Source organism: Cryptococcus neoformans, chromosome 1, assembly GCF_000149385.1.
Source record: "Cryptococcus neoformans var. neoformans B-3501A chromosome 1, whole genome shotgun sequence".
Classification (NCBI taxonomy): Eukaryota; Fungi; Basidiomycota; class Tremellomycetes; order Tremellales; family Cryptococcaceae; genus Cryptococcus; species Cryptococcus deneoformans.
In genome coordinates, this window is record NC_009177.1 from 41,486 (window position 1) to 54,690 (window position 13,205).

At 48.2% G+C, this 13,205-nt stretch overlaps 4 protein-coding genes across 6 annotated transcripts; 1 reads left to right on the plus strand and 3 right to left on the minus strand.

The window, feature by feature from the left end:
* Positions 1-287: 287 nt before the first annotated feature.
* On the minus strand, positions 288-1,473 carry CNBA0150 (hypothetical protein; the record flags this gene model as incomplete). Its single annotated transcript, XM_772915.1, has 3 exons — positions 288-456; positions 521-720; positions 790-1,473. 3 exons carry the CDS (start codon positions 1,471-1,473, stop codon positions 288-290), a joined length of 1,053 nt encoding a protein of 350 aa, XP_778008.1.
* A 2,650-nt stretch (positions 1,474-4,123) lies between these two features.
* On the plus strand, positions 4,124-6,650 carry CNBA0160 (hypothetical protein; the record flags this gene model as incomplete). Of its 3 annotated transcripts, none has more annotated exons than XM_772917.1 (4): positions 4,124-4,291; positions 4,439-5,430; positions 5,484-6,515; positions 6,593-6,650. In XM_772917.1, the coding sequence occupies 4 exons, from the start codon at positions 4,124-4,126 to the stop codon at positions 6,648-6,650; spliced, it is 2,250 nt and encodes a 749-aa protein (XP_778010.1). The 3 variants fall into 3 exon arrangements, with proteins under 3 accessions (XP_778010.1, XP_778009.1, XP_778011.1); XM_772916.1 differs by having other exon boundaries at positions 5,484-6,536; position 6,593; XM_772918.1 differs by lacking the exon at positions 6,593-6,650 and having other exon boundaries at positions 5,484-6,540.
* Positions 6,651-7,936: 1,286 nt separating this feature from the next.
* On the minus strand, positions 7,937-10,325 carry CNBA0170 (hypothetical protein; the record flags this gene model as incomplete). Its single annotated transcript, XM_772919.1, has 10 exons — positions 7,937-7,993; positions 8,058-8,124; positions 8,196-8,265; positions 8,364-8,457; positions 8,517-8,594; positions 8,664-8,792; positions 8,847-9,152; positions 9,208-9,549; positions 9,596-9,845; positions 9,898-10,325. 10 exons carry the CDS (start codon positions 10,323-10,325, stop codon positions 7,937-7,939), a joined length of 1,821 nt encoding a protein of 606 aa, XP_778012.1.
* A 661-nt stretch (positions 10,326-10,986) lies between these two features.
* Positions 10,987-12,575, minus strand: CNBA0180 (hypothetical protein; the record flags this gene model as incomplete). Its single annotated transcript, XM_772920.1, has 6 exons — positions 10,987-11,052; positions 11,107-11,160; positions 11,214-11,584; positions 11,649-12,104; positions 12,165-12,421; positions 12,487-12,575. 6 exons carry the CDS (start codon positions 12,573-12,575, stop codon positions 10,987-10,989), a joined length of 1,293 nt encoding a protein of 430 aa, XP_778013.1.
* Between the last annotated feature and the right edge of the window lie 630 nt (positions 12,576-13,205).

Consider the following 13,205-nt stretch of genomic DNA (forward strand, 5'->3'; position numbering starts at 1 on the left):
AAGTTTATATGGTGGAAGAGAGATTTGTCCCGAAAGATTCTTTAGAGCGTCGTTCATTCGCTGCCTGGGTGGAACGGGATCAAATTACAATGTGGAGGTTGATGTCCAGCGTTGAGAACAAACGGAAAGTCAGTCGAGGGCAATAATGGCATTCGTTTGCATTTACTACGATGATAAGGAGTATGAACATTGTCCTTTTATTTTAATCTACATATATGACTATACAACATTTAATCCTCTGTTCTTTACTACTCCTCTGCAACATCACCATCGCTCAAGGAGAATGACTACCATCCGACTTCACCACCCTCCCACTTGCGCAACTTGACCTCTCGGTTCCCGACCTCCGTGCTCAACACCCATCGCTCCAGACTATATGTCTCGTACGCGCCCTTGGTTTGCTTCATAGCTGAGATATGTTTTGGTCCGGAGATAGCTTTTATCGCATGTCGTCGACTAAGAAGAAAACCAATCAGTTCCATCCTTTGAAACAAATGAGAGTAAAGGGGAGGAGACTTACGACTGCCAAATGCAAGTAGCCAAGTTCAACCCGGTCTCATCAGGAACACCATACCAATACATGATCAAACCTCCGTTCTTTACTGCCTCCTCGTGCGCTTCGCGGTCGGCTTTGTAAAGGGACAAGTTGGCAGATTCGGGTTTGCGACGAGAGCGGAAAACTACGCAGTACCATTCTCTTTCAGTAGACTTGGGTAGGTTCTGCAAGAAAATTAATCAGAGGTTAGCTTTTCAATCAAATAGTGGTAGAAAGGGATTTAATAGACTCACTAAGGATGACCAGTTGAAGGCTTTGTCATAAGGCAAGGAGGCATAGGCATTACTCAACGGCTTGAAGTGATGTAACGTTTGGTGAAGGGCAAGGCTCGCCGGATCAATGTGAGGCAGCCGAGTGGTAAAATCTCGAAGAGGATCGACTTGCTCGTTAGATTCGGAAAGGGTTTGACGAGAGTCGTCAAGTCCGATAACCTCTCTGACTTCTACTTGTGAATGCTCGTAATCGTGATGATTGTCGTGGTTGTGGTCATGCTCGTGCCCATGTTCCGGTAAAGGAGATAAGAGAGGAGGAAGATACAAGATCGGGGCGGAAGAAATCTTGATTTCATCCTCTACACTTGGTAATGTATGATGCAAGCTGATAGTCTGCGGATCGACAACTTCCAATTCGTCACTCCTTCTGCCCCTTGCGCTCCCACCACTTGAAGTAGACTTGGTCGAACCCTTACTTCCTCGCCTCTTTTCCCGCTCAGCTTGGTAAGCTTCATACCACTCATACGTCCTCGAATATGTTCGGCCCCGTGTGGGATGGGAGCTTGAAGTGGAAGAAGAGTCGACGTAGAGAATGGAGGGGACAATGTCCGAGTCGGGAGTGTTGAAAATTTTGGAAGAGCGTGGCTGGGTAGCACGAGCGTGGGTGTTGGTAGAAGGAGGTGGTTGAGGTGTACGTGTAAGCATTGTGGATATGAGTTCGGCAAAAGCCATTCGTCTGTGTTAGCGAAGAGTTATGAGAGTACAAGTATGAATTATTAGATAAACCAAGAAAACGGGCGAGTGGCGAATCTGTGCGAAGTACTTATGCTTTTTGTACATCCCTTCCGGTGCGTGCGCTGTACGTGATGTTAGTCGAAAAATGGAAAAGTAAAAGCGTACAGTCATATTCTGAATAATGTCGCCATTCCTAGCGAATCCTTGCGAAAAGAACCAAAGGACGGAGTCACCACCGTCTCCATCGGTTAGGCTTCAGCCAAGCGTATTTGTAAAGCGGGTTCCCGTACTGATAATTCTGTATAGCTCTCTAATTCATATAATATGGGAAATGCATGATGTCTAATCGTCTAATAGCGAGTTGCAAAACTCGAGGTGATATGGCGTGATGCGATTTCCCTCTAGGTGGAGAACGCCGCCACCACCAATTGATGGTGGGAGAGAAAGGGTGGTTCGCTTGGAAAAACCGAAGGAGCCAAATAAATGTATAAAAAGGATGGTTAAGAGGAAACACCAGCAAGAAATGTGAATGGGGTTGCAAAAAACCTTTTGGGTCTATGGATCATTAATAATACACTCGGATGCTTCCTCTTCTGTGACGAACAAAGTCTCAAAATTTAAATACGAGTGGTTCACTGATGTGGAAGAGAGGAAAATATAAATAACCAATGACGCCTGGGGAGGAGGAGTCATCGAACCAATTGGGAAGAGTCCGCCGGTAAAGTTGGTATATGTGACCTTCAATCTTTTCTTGTTAAGATCGATCTCTCAAGGTGCGGCGGTTCTTTGGGAGGTTGTGTGCTGATCACGTACACTGGGACTAAAGAATGACGTCAGGCCGTTGAGGGATAAGCCTTGCATACGTTGTCACAATAGCAGAGCATATGCTAGGAGGATGGTGGTGGTGGTGAGAATGGTGTTGCTGCTGCGCGAGGCAAAATGTTGCAAGGAGCGACATTCTTGATTACTCATGCACTTTCAAGGAGGCATTGTGGAGGACTGTCGAGTTTGGGCGAACGCGATGGTCCGACAAGTGGAGTAAATTCTGGACTCATTCGAGTATACCACCACCATAAAGCGGAGGAGGGGGAGAGGGGGTCATTATTATTACACAAACATACATTTTGATAACTTGATTTGTCAGCTTTTGCCAGCAGCCGACAAATGAAAAATCTCTGTGAGCAGCGCCATGCCGGTTTTTATTCTCACGTTTCATTGCTGGATCCTTTACTGTAAGTATGTAGGGCGCGATTTCTGGATCGTGGATGCCGACGGGTCTGAGATAGAAGGTAAAACATTTTAGGCTGCTATCTCCAGTACCAGCTCTTATAAATTGAGAGTTGAGGTACCAGATAGCCCCTATGACGCGTATGTATGGCGGACGTGGGTTACAACATGAAGAGACAGGAGCTGGAAGGCAGCATAGCCAATAGGAAGTCACTCAACGAACGAAGATGGAAAATGTTTTAGCGCGTCTATCTTCCTCTCAAATTGGTTCCTGCCATCGCTATCTCCAGCTGGACTAATAAAATATGAGGCATTCAGCATCAAATCTTCTACAATCATTTATTATCTACTCAAAGTCATCAGTGCATATCAATTCACTCATGCGTCACGGCCGGGACTTGTCTGCTCCATCCATGATGCAATTGAGCATGAAAGTATCCTCCAAACCAATACCCAGTGACGCGCGCCACATCGTATAATGCCGTAAATCTCCGAAACGTAATTTTCAATGTTCGTGTTTCGCGTCTCGCTGTGGGGGACTTTGGCTGATTGCCACGCATATCCGTCATTCTTTCTTCCTCTTTTCTTTCCACACATCCACTAATAACAAAAATCGGTATACAGAGTTCAACCTCCTTCAGGAAACTCTGTCTCTGCCGACTCTTTTCTTTTCAAGACCAAGGCATCCATATAAGGCAGTCTAGGAGAAAGCAGCTAGGATCAGTATTAACCAGATCTAGAAGGAAATAGAAAAAAGTAGCGGGAAGTTCTTTTGGTGAGTCAGCAAAAGCATCTCATTTGGCGGTCCGTGCGTGTTTCCGCTGACTGTGTGCCGCCTTTCGCCTTTATCACTCCTTCTGCTACCGATTTCACACGTATCATATAAATATCTTGCCACCACGCCAATATGTTTTTTCCTCACCGTCCGCGCCACCCATAATCGATCCAACAGCCTCTACTTTAACTCCTTCTCTATCGAATCAGCTCGATCCGAACCGACTCTTTCTTCGCCCCTCTCGGTCATCTCTCTCTTAGTGGTCTACGGCTAGCAGGTCGAGCGCATCGCAGTTGTCAATCTTCTGCACACCTTAACTGGTGTTCTTTGCTCCTTGCTTTTCACAAACGCTAAACAAACAACACCCCACCCCACCAACTTCCCCCCTACGCGTATTTTCCCCTACGCGTGCCCTTTCTGAGACTCGTCAACGACGGATCTCAAATTCCTTCTCGTATTATTCATTCTACCATCCCATTAACTGAGCGACCCGACTTCTTAATTAACCCAATTACCGACTCTATCCCACCTTCTCTCTCCTCGGTACCACTTCCTCCTTTAGGAGAAGTTGTGCCTCGGCCCCTGGGTCGCCTGGGGTTTTCACCCTCTTCCGACATCATGCCCTACATGTACGAGAGGCCCGTTGGGCAACAAATTAAGCAGCGGCGAGAAGAGGAGGCCAGGGGAAGAACCGAGATGGAGCTTTTCAAGTTGTTGAACGGCGAGCAGGCAGGTGAAGTAGCGACCTTTGGAAACGAGGCGCCTGCCGACGGAATGGAGGTTGACGTAAGTTTCGACAAGGAAATGGCACCAGGTGTCTTACTGATAGATCATCTTCCTTTTATGACTCCTTCCTTCGAACTTTCGCCCTTTATGACAAACCCTCCTTTCTTGAATGGCCTGCAAAATTTCCGTCCGCCTTCGCAACCACAGAACGCTCTGTACGGGGGACACCAGCCTAGCAGTATTAACGACCGTCTTCTTCCTGCCGGCTTTGACACCACCAACTATTCATCCAACGCCGACTGGATGTACGACGCCGAGGCCAGGGCTGCAGCCGAGTACTCCAAGCAAGTTGCGGCGCAACAGGCTGCAATCGGCACCCAGCAGAGCAAGGCTTATCTCTTTGAGCGCGAGTTCCCGGATCCCGTTAATTACCACGCCCAACGCTCTGTGTGGTCCCCTCCTCGCGCCGAAGTCCCTACCTGGTCCAACTATGAGCCCGCTTATCGAGCTCCTGCTGTTCCAGCGCGGTACGTCCAGCTTCCTGAGAGGCCTATTACTCCTCACGACACTTACCGCTACCCCGCCAGCCATGCCGAGCATATTTATGTAGCACCCCCTGCGCCTGTCGAGCCTAGCGCCGACGCCATCAACGGAGCTTTCGCCTTCTGGTACGCTCAGCAGGTTATTCATCTTCTCATCGTCCCTGGTCAGTTCCGAGCTGGTACAGGTGGTGCTTCTGATGAAGAGTGGGGTCCCGCTGGACGTGAAAAGGACTCTTACATGAGAGTCGGTGTTCTTCCTCCTGACTACTCTAGGAACTGGGGGCGAATGGGTATGACTACTCCTCCCTCTGCTCCCCTTGCGCACCAACTTTCTGCTCGTCGACCCGAGTACGAAGTTCGTGACCCCTGGAACGTCGCCTGGGCTCATTCTGTCAAGCCTACCGCCACTTTTGTCAGCTTCATCCTGGACATGATTCAGCGTATGACCATCTCTCCTAGCGCTCTTGTTGCCGGTATTTGGTTCCTTGCTGGTTTGGGATTGCACGAAGGGGATGGTGTCAAGGGTACCAAACTGAGACAGTTTTTGAGAGAGCAAGTTTCTTGCGAGCCTGAAGCTGTTGAGAAGAGGGTTGCTATGTTGGGTTTGATTTTGGCTGGGAAGTGGTTGGATGACAACTCGTTCCTGACCAAGTCATGGTATGTTCTTCTTTCCAGCCTACGTTCGATGAATTAATGCTGATAAATCACAGGACTGAGGTTACTTCTGTTCCCATTTCTCAAATCGACGCGATGGAGCGTCTAGCTCTTGCTGATTTCAACTTTTCTCTTTACGTTCCCGTCCCATCTTGGGTCGATCATGTCAACAAGCTTTTCACCGCTCTCGACCTTAAGCGTCACCGGGATGAAGTTGACTCGATCATCCATCCCATCCTTGACAGGATGGCCAAGGAGGCTCATGAGGTCGAGCTTACCGATCCTGCTGCTCACGCTGTGCAAACCTACTCCAAGCCCGTCATTGATTGTCGTTCTTCTTCGGACGAGATTCCCGCCGCCGCCGACCAAGCTACCTCGCGCGACTGGGTCTCTTTCGCCAGCTCTTATGCCCACGACCAGAAACTCGCCAACTCTCGCTGGTCTGCCCGTGGGAGTGAGGATGATGTTGAACTTGAGCGTGCCGAGAGGAATGTTGAAATGTTGTTGAACGATGAGGATATGGACGAGGTCGAGCAAGAGGTCTTGGAGCAGGATGAAGATGAAGAAGAGTTTTTGGAGTATGACGGAGCGAAGAAGTGGTTGCCTACTGCGTCCGAGATGAGGCGATCTACTTCTGGTACTGATGCTCGTGAGCAGAAGGCTTTTGCGTTACAGGCACCCCGACAGGATTCTCGAGTCCAGGTCTCAGCGCCTACTCAAGTTCCTGTTACCTCTTTTGTCCGCGCCCGTTCCACCACCCCCACGGCTTCGCAAACCTTTGCTGGTCGTCCCCGTGCCCACGGCGACTGGAACGCGCCTACCGCCGCCAACAAAAGGTGGCACCACGCTCACAACCCGTTCGGTTTCCCAGTCTACCTCGATCCTAGCTGCTGTCAGAAGATTGAGCGCAAGCGAACACCCATCAATCGCCACTCATCTTCTTACCGACCTGGCTATCCCTCTTACGCCCATACCGCTGTCGGTGCCCAGATTGAACCAGGAATGTCTATCATGCGTGAGCCGGCCTCGGCGGTGTCAGAGTTTGGGTTTATGGGTGGCGGAGGCGCGTCGATGTGTGGACCTAAACGGTGGGCTACCGCTGCTAGGTGGTAAACTTACTACCTCGTTTACTATTCATGCTGAAGCCGGTGTTTTTGGGGAGTAGATCACGTCGATTTGATGCGGCGCATCCATATAGCTCTTTCGCGGCTGCCGGCCATTAAATTGGTCTTGGCAGCCTATTGCACCCTTTTTCACTTTTTTTCACAACCACCTTCCATCCACCATCCCGCAACAACAATTTCCGTCAATCGCGCGTCAACATGTTTTTATCTTCGCGCTTCGCTCACTTCTCATCATCAGCTCGCCATGTCTCATGCGAGCTTGACTGCTTTTCCCACTTTTTTTTTTCTTTTTTCTTTTGCTTACTGCAACTCTTTTTGTTAGATACAATAACGTCATTTCAACCAACAGTCGTTCACAGCCCGACATAGGCTATCGCGACTACCAAAAAAAAAGAGAAGAGAGAATTGGAGTTTTAGAAACGATGTTTTTCTTTAGCTTTGCCTTCGTCTCTGGCTTTTAATAATAATATACCCCACGACGCCCAACCAAACACCAAAAAAAGAAAACATTCCCTCTTCTTATGTGAAATTCAAAACCCACAAAAAAAAAGACGTTCTTTTCGTTTTATCATAGCGTATACGAGTCTTTCCGACTTTTTAATAAGACGTATTTTTCCCCAATAGTCAATGATTCGTCACTTTTATTATCCTCTTTTCTTTCCATCACTTTCTCGTAAACTACCTTTCTATCTTTTTTTTCCCTATTTTAACAACCAGTCATGTGTCACTTGTTGAGAATGGAGTCAGGAAAGAAGTAGAGGTGTCGCGACGTGGAGCTGGAAACAAGATCAAGGAATAATGGAAAGCGGAATAGAGGAGATACGTTTTAATTAATACAGTCGCTTTTTTTAACGGAGCAGTTGTTAGAGAATGCCGAGAAATGTCATTCGAAGTAGTTGCTCCACACTTGTTCCAAGCTTGCCTTGTTCAGTTCACTACTACTATATTTATTCTAAACACTCCATTTGAATTAATCCGTGCCTTCCTAACTTACCATATCTTCTAAAATGTGCATCAGCTTCAGTTGTCGTCGCATGTACTGTCGAGAAGCACAGGCAGCAAGGAGCAAGGACGATGACTCGAAAAGTACAATGATGAACCACAACAATTTTTGAACCTGGGCAAGAAAGCATACATCAATCTACTTATCTCACCGGCGTGTGTGCTACTTGCGATGTCAATAATAGTCATAAATGAGATCCGGTATATGGTTTTAGCCAAAGTGGTATAAAGAAGCTCAGGGTAGGATAAAAAGGGGCCGAAGATCTCCATAAACATTTCCGTCTTATGTACATTACAAGTTGGCATTAAAGAACATGATGGGTAAGATGGATCTTTTTATGCTACACATGCTGAATATCGAAATGAAAATGAAGTTCTTTTTTTTAGCCGGTGACGCTGGATGAATCTTGACAACCTAATAATGTCGCGGTGGTTGATCCCTATTGCCCGTACCGCACGCTTGTCAGCACAGTCAAAAAAGGAGGGGAAAAGATCAAGACGTACGGGATAGTACCAGAACGATACAGCGATGATGATATACAGCATCATCAAGACCATACCTTCCATCCAACTACATGAATTGGTCGGTTAGCAAGTGCTAGTCTCTGAACAAAACGTAAAGCGTGTCTATAGAGAACTCACTTTGATCGTCCGTCCGCCAAAGTTTGGTTGACGATCAATACAGATAAGAAAAGTACGATAGACTCGTAAGCTATGGAAATGCAACCAAAAGATCAAGTCAGTCTCCACAGCGGCGTTGTTTTTTTTTTTTTTTTTTTTTTTTTTTTTGGGTCAAAGATGAAGACTCACGGTCGAAAAGGAGTGTCATGGGCTTGCCAATAGTCCAAGCAAGCAGTTCGATGACGGGAATGACAAACAAGGCGATTTGGATCGACGATCCCACCTGAAAATATGTGGTGTTAGAGGCAAACGGGGAAGATCAAAAAGTCGATGAGAACATACAGCAACGGAGATTGACAAGTCGAGTTTGTCCTTCACGGACACTGACACAGCTGTAAAGTGCTCTGCTGCATTACCAACCTACAAACCATTCCACATCAGTAAGAAGGAAAGCTCAATGAGGACTGCTGTGGGCAAGGAATTACTCACGATAGGAAGCAAGATTAAACCGACCCATTCTGCAGACAGACTAGGATTGCTTTCGACCATACCATTAATACTGTCAACCAAAAACTCGGCCGTCACACCGACAAGAACGGTGTCAATGACCATCAAAGCCTACGGTCATCGGTTAATACGACTCCATACTACTTTTGATGGGGAAATGCTTACGATAGTGCAGACGACATTCATTTGCGGCGTCTCTTCCTCCTCTTCCTCTTCCTCGCTTTCATGTTCAACCCGATTCCCAGTCTCAGAAGCAACGGTCCCAGGACCATGAGTCGCTGGCACCTCTCCACCTCCGGGACGCGCGCTAGGAGGAACAGTAGCTTCCGATACCGTCGTCGCCGTTGAGTAGCCTTCCTCTTCATCGTGCTTCCTACGGTGGAAATTGCGGAACTTGAGTTTCTCAGAGACGTTGGTGATCGCTTCCGGGTATTGAGTCGAGCCTGTTACGGCGTCATCGACATAATAAGTCTAGAAAGGGGCATTTAGCACTTGGCGATAACATAGAGGCGAACGAACGACCTACGGCGTGAGTCCACATTTGGAAGAGCAAATAACCGAGGTACAGAATCAAAAGCAAGATCGATACAGCATGACTCATCGACAACAGATCAGCGCCCTCACCATTGGCCAGCTCGCTAGCATCCGTGTTACTCGTACTCGAGCTGATGGAAAAATGGAAAGCAGATGGGATGAGCACGGCAATAACCGCGATGAGCAATAAAGATGCGTTGAGCTGGGCGGCGGTAGATTTGATAGCTTGCTCAGCGAATCGGACACCACCTGCAAAGAAGCACATGCCGAGGACAAGAAGGATGTTACTGAGGATGGAGCCGACAAGTGATGATTGCACGACTTGCAGTTCGCACTGAGAGGATTCAGCTTGTTTAATTTCTGCTAGCAACTCAATTCACCTTGATAAGAGCAAGAATGGCAACAATCAACTCGACGGCATTTCCCAAAGTCGCGTTGAGTAAACCACCAAGTGTTTGTCCTAGTCGCAAAGCCGCCTCTTCGGTGGCAAACCCAAGCAAACCGGCCAAAGGGATAATGGCGATAAAGGTACAGCAGAAAACAGCAGTGTCAGAGATGCTGTCCTTTCCGCCGCTATGCTTTGCAAGATAGAGCGCCCATCCGATGGGTATGAACACAAGCAAAATATTTCTGCGCCGTTCAGTCAGTCATACTTCCTTTGTCATGCTTCCAACAGACTCACAACCAAGTGCTTGTTATCGCAGCTTTTATACTTCCCCAATACGTCGGTGCCTTACCAATCTTCTTCGGTGGCGTAAACAGCACCGTCGTAACTCGCCTTATCAGACCTGGGTTGGGATCTAAACTATTCGACGTCCGTCTTGAGCCTGCCCTGCTGTGCTGCGTCCGAGCGCTTTCTGTAGTTCCACGCCTGGCGGCGGAGGGTGGACGTGCGTCTAGCGTGACTTGTCTGCTTGGTTGTTGGCGTCGGCGTGGCCCAGCAGAAGCAGTATTGGCTGTGTCTGTAGGCAAGTTGCTGGATACAATAGGCGTGGTGGAGGATGATTGGGGGTCATATTCTGGGAGTTTCGGTGAGCTCAACGGAGAGTCGCTAACTGGAGGGTCCTCTTGGGTGTCTGGAGGGAAGGAGACGCGGCGGGGAAGCGACATTGTTGGTTAGCTTGTATAGATCGAAAATAGAAAGGACCTGCTTTGGTGAAACATGGTTTGTTTTTCTGTTATGATGCTCGATCGTAAAAGCGTAAAAGCGGGGAGATTATAGTGCGGTGCACTAATTTCTAATCGATCGTTCGTTTGGCGTCGGAGCGTGGCTTATGTGCGTGTTGATGGGATTTTGTGGTGGCGGGCTGAGATCGGGACAAAGCAGGGCGTAATGGGGGCTGAAAACGGCTGCAGGAGGGAGTATGTATACAGCGCCCTGCAATTGAAAGAGCTGCCTTCATCTTTCATCCCAACATCAAGCAATCAAGATCCCTTCCCTGCGGACGTCTGCGCCCGTCATCAGGCACAAATGTAAAAACAGCAACTCTTGGCTTGGCAGTCTGTTCCACCCCGTCCCTTATTTATCTACCATCCTTTACTCTTTATTACGTATCGCCCTCACTCCCATAGTTATCGCATCGTTCAACGCCGCATACTAACTATCAAGTATACAGCATGCCCCTTGCTACCCAGACACGGGATTATTTATGATACTGGGCGCTCCTCAGTGCAGAACCTAAGCACAATGATCTCGCAAGTACCGCGAATGTCCGATGAATGCATGTACAACCCCTCTGCCCACTTTTATTCCTATGCCTCATCCCCCTCCTTACAAGTACTCCTTCAGCTTGAGCAACCTCTTGCCCGCAGCATGCAAAAGTTCGGGGTCTTTGCACTACACAAGCCGTCAGCTACATGCTATTATAGCCTACAAGGAAAGACGACTCACGAAAGCGAAACGAGCAAACCTCTCACCAATGTTGACGTGCTCCTCGCTGTAGAACTATCACAGATATCAGCAAAGCACCTCCTTGAAGAGAGCAAAATGGTACTAACCTCGGAAGGAGGAATGCCTACCACCTTGAGCTCCTGACACAACCACCAACAAAACTCAAAGTCCTTTCCTCGGCCCTTACAGGTCTCTACGATAGGGTAACCCTCGGGCACCTTGACGGGGCTAATATCCACCAACAAAAAGTATGATCCTTCAGGCTTGGTGTAACTCAAACCAATTTGGTCAAAGTACGAGCAAAGAATGTCTCGGCGCTCTTCGTAAGCAGCGACTTGTTCCTCGAAGAACTTGTGCTCAGCAGCTTTTTCGAGACCGATAGCAACCGCTTCTTGCATAGGAGAGTTGGTGCAGAAAACAATTCGGCTGTGCGCGGCGAGGGTAGCAGCGGTAAGTTGGGGGGGACCGATGAGCCATCCTATACCGAGTCAGCATCTGACCTAGAAAAAAGGACAAGAAAAAAAGGAAATCGATGGACTCACCAACTCGCCAACCGGTACAAGCAAACGACTTTCCACCAGATCCCACAGTCAAAGTCCTCTCCCACATACCAGGCAATGTAGCAATCCTGAAATGCTTATTCCCGTCGTACACCATACAGTCGTACACCTCATCCGCAAGCACCAAAACATTCTTCTCAATACAAACCTTGGCAATTTGCTCCAACTCCTCCTTGGTGAACACTTTGCCAACCGGGTTATGAGGGGTGTTGATAATCACCGCCTTGGTTTTGGGAGTGAACGCAGCGGCAAATTCATCTATGTTGAGCGTCCAGTCTCCGCCATGCTTGATACCTTTGCCGGTAGGAGGGTGAAGGGGCACAAAGACGGGTTTGGCACCTTGGAAGTGGATAGAAGCAAAGTACTGGTCAAAGTAGGGTTCGATACAGATGACTTCATCTCCGGGCTCACAGTGCGCCGTGAGAGCGGCAAACATACCTACACCCCATATCAGTTCTACCCTCTTGTGCATCTGTATCGTATCAAAACACAACTCACCGCAGTTGGCACCGGAAGTAACCAAAATCTCCTCATTAGTCAAGTCCTTTCCTCGGGCAACAATATTCTCAAACTGAGGGCTGTAGTGCTTGCTGATGGCCTTCAACAACCTAGGCCTACCTCGAGGGTGAGAATAGTGGTTTGACATAATGTCGTGGTCCATAGACTCGTGAGATTCGGCACGGATCCAGTCTGGAGGAGCCCAGTTCATGAAACCTTGACCGAGGTTGATACAGTCCGCGGGGACGTTGGCGGGGCTAAAACGTACCTTTATTTAAGCATCACTCCGGTTTGTCAGGCGGAAGACGAATTTTGGACTTACGTGAAGATGGACCACACATCCAACTTGTGCGTCGCACCGTCAAACATCCTCTTCGCCTGAGGGATAACAGCGTTCGGGGTTGTAGACATTCTGCGAGTGTATAGGAGTGTTCTTGTAGATGTAAAGTTGAGTCTGGACGAAACGGTTTTTGCGAATGCAGGGACTGAGATACGGGGCATATAACGAGCTTTTGGCTAAAATGGTAAAGATAGTGATTTCGTCAGCAAGTATGCCATGGATTGATATTTGTTGACGCCAGGCGCGGATGCCATTTTTTGCGAGTCGAAGTTACGTATCCAGCTCGGACCATGAACCCCCCGTAAAACGTCTGCCCGCCCCAAGCTACTCGAACAGGAAGGAGGAAGGATATCAACTGGGGGAACTCACTGCTCAGATATAGGTGCAGCTGGGTATACTTTTCTTGGGGAGAAAGAGATAGAGAAAGAGAAAAAGTAAGTAAGGGGCGGATTTCCTTCGATGAGATGTGCTCGACGAAGGCCCGGCGCAACTGCTATATCTAAGGAAAAAAAAAGTCGTTGCGTGATCAGCATCCCATTTCGACTCCGCGCGCCAACGAGCCAATCGGCCTTGGCCTAGGATTTGCAAATCCCCCCAGGTCCTCTTTCGGACTTGACCGTCTGTGCAATTCCAGCTTAATTTTTTGTAGTCATTCACAAATGATCTGTGAAGCATTATCGTACAACCTTGCTTTTCAAAGA